General features: G+C 36.3%; 1 protein-coding gene across 1 annotated transcript; it reads right to left on the bottom strand.

Annotated features, from left to right (window-relative positions):
• Positions 1–200: 200 nt before the first annotated feature.
• On the bottom strand, positions 201–8556 carry LOC146159114 (galactose-3-O-sulfotransferase 3-like). The gene is made up of 4 exons (XM_083384866.1): positions 8489–8556; positions 5296–5443; positions 3527–3649; positions 201–434 (listed from the first exon to the last, which is right to left on the bottom strand). Exons 1-4 carry the CDS (start codon positions 8554–8556, stop codon positions 201–203), a joined length of 573 nt encoding a protein of 190 aa, XP_083240992.1.
• Between the last annotated feature and the right edge of the window lie 1353 nt (positions 8557–9909).

Below are 9909 nucleotides of genomic sequence, written 5' to 3'. Positions count from 1 at the left end.
TGTACATTCTCTCTGTTTGTCTTCTACGGTATCCTAAATGCAATTGATAAAATTCTTACATTAAAAAAATTACAGTGTTATAAATCATTGTCGTAATTTATTTCTGCGAGATGAATAATCGCTTGTCTAATTGTACGACTTACGAGGTTTAGGAATCGAGTCACGAGTCAGGATACTCATAAGTTTACGAAATACAAACTTTAATCGTGAGAGAACAAGCAGCCTCCAGAGTTTTCCAGCATGTAGTCCGTTATCTCTTTCGGTATCCTGGGTTGTTCAATAGGGTCAAAATACTCTTCGTCTGTTTCTCTTTTTCGTCGGTCTTTACTTCTAATTTCCTTGAGCTTTAGTAGATCCCCTTCCATTTTCTTGCGACCGTACGATTCCACTTTCCGCCAAAAAGTCGCGTTGAAATGATCGTAGAGAGCAATATCCTGAAGTAGAGCAATCATCCGTTTAAACTTAAAAGCGGAAAAATAAATTTATTTATGGCTGTCCTGGGAACAAACAATAAGACCTAAAAAGCAACAATACCTAAAGCCTAAAAATCTATAAAACCATAGTATTAAGACAAACGACATAATAAAGCCAAATACGCAGTAATATTCACTACAGCATAAGATCAAATCGTCTGAATAAGACCCAGATCTGTCGGAATAAGGCCTAAATTCGTCAGAATTAGTTCTAAATCCATCGGAATAAGGCCTAAATTCAACGGAATAAGGCCTAAATTCATCGGAAGAAGGCCTAAATGGGCAAAATAACGCCCCAACCTGTGGGTAGAGTGTATGGGACGATCGGGGGCCATCGGTCTGGCATTAGCCGTTTTGGTGACTAGGTTTGGACGCCCCAGTCCAGGGGTGGGCAACTTACGGCCCGCGGGCCAGATCCGGCCCGCCAACGCATATCATCAGGCCGCGACTTATTTTACAAACTGGGCACGGAGTGATATCTCATATTTTTCTTGCTATTTCAATTACGAAAAAGCAAATATTTTTTTGCGCTTTGCGTTAATCTTGTTCCTCCATCGAGTGTAAATTGCAAAACACCCTAGTCTTGTCCCTGATTAAATGACGTTGCGGTGACAATAAGATGCGTAAAGTATACACAGCTAACATATAACGGCCCGCGGAAACCTTTTTTAGTTTGGTTTTGGCCCGCGACTGGAAAAAGTTGCCCACCCCTGCCTTAGTCGGTACTGAATTTTTGTCCTGTTTGGGATTATTGGTGGGTAATGGGTGGGGTTAGAAAATGGGCTAGTGTTGAAGTTATTAGGGGAGTTAGTGATGTACGTAGGGGTGGGGTTTGGGGTTAGTTAAAGTGTTGTTTAAGCCTGATGTTGAGCTTTTAGGTCTTATTCCGATTTGGACGAATAGGTATTAGTCCTATTTTGGCCTTATTTCGAATTGTGTTTTATTCTGACGTTGGTGTTGTTCTTATCTTGCTCGTATGGCTGGAGTTCGGCTGTCCTCTGTGGGAAATTTTATTAGTGGCCCGCTTCTTTGGAGTCACATTTGTCACAAGTCTTACATCTGATAAAAGTGTAGATCATACTTTAGTCCCGGGGTTCTTCAACTGGGGTCCACGCACCCCTTGGGGGTACGTCAACTAGTTTCGAAAAATAATTATTTTCTCAAAGAAAGGTGTTCAATTAAAGATAAAACGTTTTTGTACTGAATGTAGCCAATATTTAGACTCCATTGCGCTTCCACATTTTTAGGACCGAAATCAGCAGATTTTTGAAAAATATTTGTATGACGACATCAGTTTATGACGTCATATCTAAAATTCCTTGCATACACTAGTCCAGTGCTTCTTAAACTTTTTTAGTTTTGTTCACCACTAGCATCTATCTCCAGATTTTATTCACCCCTGTCACATGATATTATAAAACTATCTCGTCTGTATATAACAGCACAAAATAATTAGATTGTTTCCATTTTTGTTAAGTTTTACCATTGCAAATCTACAATTTCTCGAGTCCAGAATTTTTTTGTGTGAAAGCAACAAAACAACAAAACAAAGTCAGCAAATTTTTGTACTTATACTAGAGCTACCATATTTTTAGCACCCAAAAAGAGGACATTTTTTGCCTGCAAGTAAAACGAAACTAGAATTGTTACGTTTGAGAAATACGTGCCATATGCACACCTTTTTTCAGCAGCGGCACCTTTAGTAATTTTCCTGTGACTTGCGCCCCTACGAAAAGCAATTCGGCATTTTCAGTTAAATATAACTGAGACAACTTGAAAATAGTGATGTTTGCTATCGGCCGCGTGAAGCGCGAAAAAAATTGGATTTAAGTGGTTGAATTGGCGCTAAACTGTAAAATCAGGAGGATTTTCGCAAAACATTGCGTCCCCCTGTTTCTAGCCTATTATCCAATTATATAAAATATGGCTAAAAAATAGTTCAAACGGTGGATGACATATATCGTTTAAATATAAGTTAGCAAAATTATAATTAAATAGAGCCGTTATACCTTCGATGATATAAAAACATGCAATGGCACTCAAAGAGACTTTGTGCTCAACAAAGTAAACAAAATTAGATAACAGAAGATTCGCAAATTTTTTTTGGCAGTTTCAATGTTAAAGATGGCAAAAACAAAGTTTGTACAGCGCTGTAGGAGTGGTGTACAACCAAAACGATACCATAACGATACCATTAGAATCATAGCACAAAATTTAGATATTAACTTAGAGCTTGCTTCCCCCCTACAAATTGCTTGGAGCCTCCCTAGAAACCTTTTTAAACCAGCAATTCAGCATCTTTCATGGCTAAAGTATTGTTTTGAAAATAAATACAACGCCTCGCCTAAAAGTCTTGTTGAAAGTATTAGCAACTAACTCGAAATGCGAAAAAAGAGGACGTTTGGACATTTTTGAGCGTCCTCGGAGAGGCATTCAATTTTCTTAAGAACAGAGGACAAATCCTCCTAAAAGAGGACATATGGTAGGTTTAACTTATACACTCAGTGCAAACCAACTTAACTATTACAGTAAGCAAAAATCACCAAAAAACAACAGTTCAGTAGTCAATTTACAGAAAATTGTTTACTAGTGACTATAGGATGCTCCTGAACTTTCGTTCACCCTTATTCACCCCTTTTGGTTGGTTCACCCCTGCAATAATTTTATTCACCCTGGGGTGAACCATTCACCACTTTAAGAAACACTGCACTAGTCCACGCGAAGCATTTTTTTTTTATAGGGGTAGTCCCACAAAGGACCGTGCGCCGTACTAATTCTGCCCTTTCCTATAGTGCCACACCGAAACATTGTACCAAGTTAAGGTATTTTGACCAAAAATCTAAAGCCAAATAAAAAATAACTGCACTTGAGCCAAGTCACTCACTTACAACACTGTTCCAATTCTATGACGACTTAATTATGGTGTCGTAATACATGTGTAACACCAGTTGAATTAATGCACTCTTAAAAGTTTCTTATTAAACATTTGAAAAAGCAACAGTGTAATAACAATTGTTTTTCTTTTTAAAATATTACGGCATTTCCATACTTACTATGTTATTGAGCTTTGAAAATGTTTGCTTGTCCTTTATTGTGTCCAACTTCATTTTTTCGTAGCCTCCTTTCCTAACGAACGCCCAGAAGTGTAAAGTGGACCAGTCGAGTTGAAGGATGTCCTACAATTTACGGAAACTTTTATGATAATAATACAGAACATCCTTGCCTTTATTAAACCTTATTGTGATTTTATTGTTCACACCCCATTGGATTGCTGTGTGTGATTTTTAATTGGCAAGGCAAGATTAATTATGCAAATCAATTAAAAACTTTGTCAAAATTTACACGTTAGCTAAAAAACTCATATTCTTTCAAGTCATAATTGTTTGCAAAATGCACAAAACTCGTTTACAAAACTTTCCAAAACTGTGGTGAGCTTTCTCAAATTGTCATTGAGTTCAATATTTTTTCAAATTTAGTTGTGAATTACATTCAAACAACATTTGAACTGTGTTATATCTTTATAAGAGCAAGCATACGAGAACCAGCTGATTCAATCACACCAGCCTGGTTTATCGCATTGGGTTCAGCTCGAACTTAACTAAACAAAATAACTGAACTGTGCTCTTCAGTAAACGTCAGGAAAAAAAAACGACTGATGCTGCCAAGATAATAATGTAGAACTTCGTACAAAAATGGTTTACAAAAAAAGATTACAAATAAAATTTGGGGATCAAAATTTAAAATTTACAGGTAAAAATTTATCATTTTGTAAGTTAAAAAAATCATCCTAATAATTATATCTTAGCCAGAGGTGTGTAACATACGGCACACGACCCCTATTTTTTGGACCCACGCATCCTTTGTCAAGTAGTACTATTGTCAAATAGATCTAACGTGTTATTAAAGGATTAGTATATTAATGTTTTACCTTCGCACTTTCGGTGACACCAATGATACTAATAGAAATATAAGAATGACAATGGCAATTTTGTAAACAAGTCTTTTTAAAACGACTTATTAAGTCCAAGTTTTTTTCAATAAATCACAAGTCAAGTCCCAGTCAAGTCATAATAATAGAAAGTCAATCTCAAGTCAAGTCCTTGTCATAACAAGTAAACGTAAAACTACTAAAATTGGTAAACTTGCTCGATTACGAGCAATAAACAACGAAAATAAAACAAAAAACGCAACATATAGCAAGCAAATTGTTTTTTGCAGAAAAGTTAATATATTCAACCGAATTTTATAAAAAATGATTCAGGAGAACACCTCATTTAAAAAGTCAAGTCATTTGCCCAAAAGACTTAAGTCAAGTCAAGTTATTATTCCCAAATGAAATAAGTCAAGTCAAATCATTTGAAAACAGTAACTTGAGTCCACTTAAGTCGAGTCATTGACTTAAGCCCTTAAAGCATTAAACCAAGGTTAGTCACATTGCCTTAACATAGTGTACTCCGACTAGCCCTATTGTTGTGTCACATAGCTTGTATTTACAGTAGCTTTTGATGAAATTAGTTGTTACTTCATAAAGCGAAGCTATAACAGCTATGTGAAATTAAAAAATTACCAAGAGAATTTGTCTATAATTTGTGATTTTGAGATCTTTTGCTGTTTATTTATGCCTGTTTGTTGTCCACTAAACAGAAGGTGCAATAACTTTTCTATTGCTTTTGTGTAACTCATAATAATTAAAAAACTATATGTATATTTTCTATACGTTTTTTGTTTCATACACTTTATATGCCAATTGTAATATTTAGTCCTAAAAGAGTTAAGTGTGAAATAAGTAAATGAATAAAATTCAAAGCGAAATTATAGCAACCTTCAGCAAAACAAGTGACTCGTTCAAGTATTCGTTGATCATAACCAAGTCCATATTCTCATCCAAAGCTTTAATTTGTCGCTTAATCTCATCTTGATCTTCTAACATTGGATCGAAACCCAGATCATGGGATTGGTAATTTTTGAACCTTGTAGAAAAAATAAAATATGTTTTAATAGCCGGTAAAGTGATTTTTTGCTATCAAACACCTTTCTAATGAAAAATATTAATTACGCAAAATTACTAATTATCATTACCGCATTAGACCTAGACCCTGATTTTCCCAGGCTATAAACAAGTTATTTGCAGTTTTCTAACTTGTCAATGCGCGCAGGCAATATTTCGGTGATGGCAGTTAACATGTTTTTAAAAAATAATGAAAGAAAACTGTAACAACTTCGTCAGAGGGCTAAAAAACAGGAAGTTCTTCTTTTAAAAAGGCTTAAGATTTTTACTTGTGCCTAAACGTTGCACTACTTGGCGCTGCATGTTCGGCAAATAGTAATGTCATTACATGTGATATTATAATTCCGTTCATTTCTCGGTAATCATAAAACGCGTAGCCCACATTGCAAAACAGCAAACGATCTGGTCGCTCTGTTTGCCGATGATTGTGTTTGAAATGGGTCTAAATGCTTCCTCGCAATAAAAGTAATACCGAACCTATACAGCCTGTGTCAAAGTGGCATTTAATTGACAGGGGCTGTGTAAATTATCGCGAGGGTCTGCGTGACCGCAGCTATTAATTGTAAAAAAGGCTTTTTACGCTGTTTTTTTCAATCTTGAAAAAGTAAAGACAACTTTCTAGCTCTCTGTTTTGTTAACACAATGTGCAATGCACAATGAATGTATAACTACAAGAAGCAATGTTGTGTCTAAAATAAATTTTTTCATTTATAAACACGGAAGACGAGCAAGAATGTTCATATTTTAACCAAAGTCATTAAGTTTTGTCTTCTAATTGCTTTGTGTGTTGCACCACCCTGTGTAACGTTGCAGAACCTGCCTGTTCAAATTTACACCAGCGGTGGGCAAACTGTGGGCCGCGACCGAATTAAGATCTTTCGCCATTTTTAGTGGGCCGCGAGCTAATTTTTAAAGTGTATAGTTTTATGATGTCGTTGGGGGCCGCGCGATAGCCGTGCATTCATTGTACTGTCATTAAAAAGTTGGAGTGGTTGAAGGTTTTCTGCAAACTTTTATCCGTTTTGTTTAAGTCTATTCAGCCCAAAGCGATATGCATTCTATGGTTTCTCGCGTTGTTTAACTCACAAACCCTATAGCAGTACTTGTCAACCTTTTTTCGAACAGTACACCCTTTTACGTTTACTGAAGACTTTGTACACCCCAGTTCACGACATACACTAAACTTATAGGAGCATACACCCTGTTGTGCTGCAAAAAGAACTATTAACCGCCATGAAGAACTAGTTAGCAGCTCACAATAACGATTATTAAGAAACATATTTGATTATGATGACATAAATATGATGTATCTTACAAGCTATACGTACTCTTAAATACATGTTATGCCGTGTATTGTACGTACACTCCAGTCAGTCTGGTAATAAACCTGTTTATTTATTATGATACCTGGTCATGGGCTTATTGTCATGCGGAATCTTATGCACCCCAGTACACCCTATCACAGTGGTAAACCCTTTAACAATTCACCCTGGGGTGTACTATACACCCGGTTGAAAAGTGCTGCCCTATAGGTTTCTACTAAATGATACTACAAATGCCATTATTTCGAGCAGTATTCGAATCTCTTTTCCGAGTCTATGTCATGAGGACCGAAGAGTAGAAGAAAAGGGAAGAAGATGCTTTAGGGTCAACCCATATCAATTACTGCACTTCATTCAGTTGCAATAACCCGTTGGTTCTCGGTTTTGATATGTTTTTTTCTGTGTTTAGGCAGGGCGGGACTTTTTCAGGTTTCGAGGGTGTGTGGAATCCTTCATATGATTTTCCCGCTTGTCCTGGACTATAGTCAGAAAATTTCGTTTATAGGAGAATTCTTTTCGGAGTCATTCGCATCTTCTTTATTGATTTTGTTGTGGTTTTCTAACCCACCTCGGAGGAGTTCAAAGAAGGAGGAAGGGTCATGTTTACCTTTTTAGATTTCGTTCATGTGATATTTTTCATCTTCTGTTACACTGTGGCGAAGAAGACACATTTTATCACGTATCCGATGGAGGCGGGGGTTTTGGTTTTAATAATCGGCGACGGTATAGTGTTGCTGTCGGACGATTGAAGTGGGAAGATACTGCTTTTGGGTTATGTTTTTTCGGCCAGGTAGTTTATAATGTTGAAGATTCTTTGGGTGTCCTGTAGTTGGTAAGTGGATAAAAATTCTCACTGTACAAGTTAAAAGATGAACAAAAAAAAATTATGGCATTGTGGTCGCGATTTCATCTCTCAGGGTTTTGTCACAAGAAGGTGTTTATTTTGTCAAAGACATGATAGAAATCGTTTCTGATGAGGAAGGAATTCTAATAGGTGCATGGTGTGTGTCTTTTTAGTATTCCTCAGGTGTATTTGAGCAATTTTCTTCGGTTGCTATCGCTCTTACTCGCAGTTTTGCGGAACAAGATTTACCCCCAATGTTAACATTTATGCTTGGAAGCAGAATTTACCAGTTGTTTTCATCTTTTGGTTAATTTCGTTTTTTTTTCGACCAATAAAATAAGTTGTAATATCTGTTGATAGTCAGACATCCAACAATGAAGTCAAGAAACTAGTGACGTTATAAAACTTAGTGACCTAAAAAAAGAAACTAGTGATTTAATGCTGGTTACTCTAATTAAAAAAGGTTTAGCTGTATGGAAAATTGCAAAAATCCATGAAGGGTAAAGCAAAATAATGAATAAAACTATAATAACAATACCACTAGGGCTATATGATTTTATTTTTACTAAAGGTGGGTAAAGCTATGTGAAAGGGTTACAGGCGAGGGCAGAGAAATTTGTATCAATAAACATAAAAAGGTTTCCCTGGGAAAGAAATGAACAGCCTTTTATGTGCCAGGAGCACGTAAAGCTGGAATTCACGAAATAAGCCAACAGCGTTTTGCAAGATATCAACCTCAAATAAACCTTTTGGTTAAAAGTTATCACAACTTATCAGTTTCAGAAAAAAATTGAATTACCAGTAAAGTTTGTAAATACCTTTATGATAAAGTCAGTTTTACCTGAAATACCACGGCACCGACTTGTTCAGCGTTTGCGCGCACTCATGCATGAAGCGCACTGCGTCCATATTTCTGTTGTTTAGGACGAATGCGATTGGCATGTGAAAGCAATTGGCGTTTGATTTCCGTCGAAAATGGTGGCCATAATAGTTAAACGCCGACTGAAATTGACTCCAAGGTTCTCGTATAATGCTGAAGTACCTAAAAAGCGGAAACAGTTGAAACTATAATAGCATAAGAGTCGAAATTCAAGTAAAAATGTGGTGAAATAATATAGCAACTTGATTTCTTTCATAAATACCTGCGAAGTACGTATAGGTATATTGCGGAACAGTAGGTGAAAAAAATGTCACAGACTAAACACAAACCATCCCGAACGGGCAACCTTCAAAACTGCTGGACCTATCGACGTTTCAAAGTAGAAAGTCAGAACGCAATCCCAATTCCCTCACACATAACCCAATAGTTCGCCATAATTTCTCTGTTATCTGCCGAAGATCAAAACTTAATAGAATTTCAGAGATTTCTTGCCTTGTTTTTTTTGGCATGTGGCGATGAAGTTCGTCAGCATCGAAACGCATATGTCCAATAATCGCGTCGATCTCATGTTTTGAAGACTTGAGATACTTGAAACGAATGTGCCCCGGGTAACCTCCGATGTAGGGTCTCGGAAGGAATTTTGCTTCTGTACTCTAAAAAACAAACATGTGTTACTCAAACGACCAAACTTTATTTTACTGTTTAGCAGATAGACAATTATTAGTTATCGCGTCCACAATGTTGAAAATAGACGCATAATATGGATTAATGCAGCGTCGCGGGTCATCGGAAGCATTTTGTTTCATTCGGCGGGCCAGTGTTGAATCGCTCAGATCTTAGATTTAAGTTCGGCGGAATAAAAAATCTCACATATGACGTCACTAGTTAACTTATAACGTGACGTCAAAATTCAATTTCTTCTTGAGAAACATGCTGTTCGTGAAAGTTAAAGCTAAGCAATCACGTAAAGAAGTAAATAAAATTCTGTATATTTTGGTAATTAGGCTAAACCTTAACCCTAAGGAATATACTTGACGCATTGGTCGCATAAAAAATAGGCATTATACTATCTATACCTAAACGCCTGCTCAAAAATAATGTGAAAAGTTCGCGCAATTAAGCATACATTGCGTTTATCTTGTTTTAAAAGTGGAATAGATGTTACTCATATTGCAAAGCTACATAGAAAGCTATATATTTACTAAATAATTGGATTTTTGTAGAAAGTCTGATCCACACGGCGTTAGGCTGTTAACAAAAGAAAAAAAATACCTTGACAAATAAAGAAAAAAAAGTGCCCATATGTTAAAGAAAAGAGCCCATGGTAAACCTATGGAATGCCATAAAACATAACATAGTACAAAATAAAAGAAAATTCGCTT

This window comes from Ascidiella aspersa, chromosome 3 (assembly GCF_963924565.1).
Source record: "Ascidiella aspersa chromosome 3, kaAscAspe10.2, whole genome shotgun sequence".
In the NCBI taxonomy this organism is placed as follows: domain Eukaryota; kingdom Metazoa; phylum Chordata; class Ascidiacea; order Phlebobranchia; family Ascidiidae; genus Ascidiella; species Ascidiella aspersa.
Note: the sequence above shows the minus strand (reverse complement) of the source record. Positions and strands in the feature narration are given on the sequence as shown.

Bases quoted from the DNA above. Each gene is read 5' to 3' on its own strand.
- LOC146159114 (XM_083384866.1), bottom strand. From the start codon at position 8,556: ATGGACGCAGTGCGCTTCATGCATGAGTGCGCGCAAACGCTGAACAAG. The intron at 3,650-5,295 runs GTTGCTATAATT...CGTAAATTGTAG, and splicing joins AGTCACTTGTTTTGCTGAAG to GACATCCTTCAACTCGACTG. The intron at 435-3,526 runs GTAAGTATGGAA...GCTCTACTTCAG, and splicing joins TTTCAAAGCTCAATAACATA to GATATTGCTCTCTACGATCA.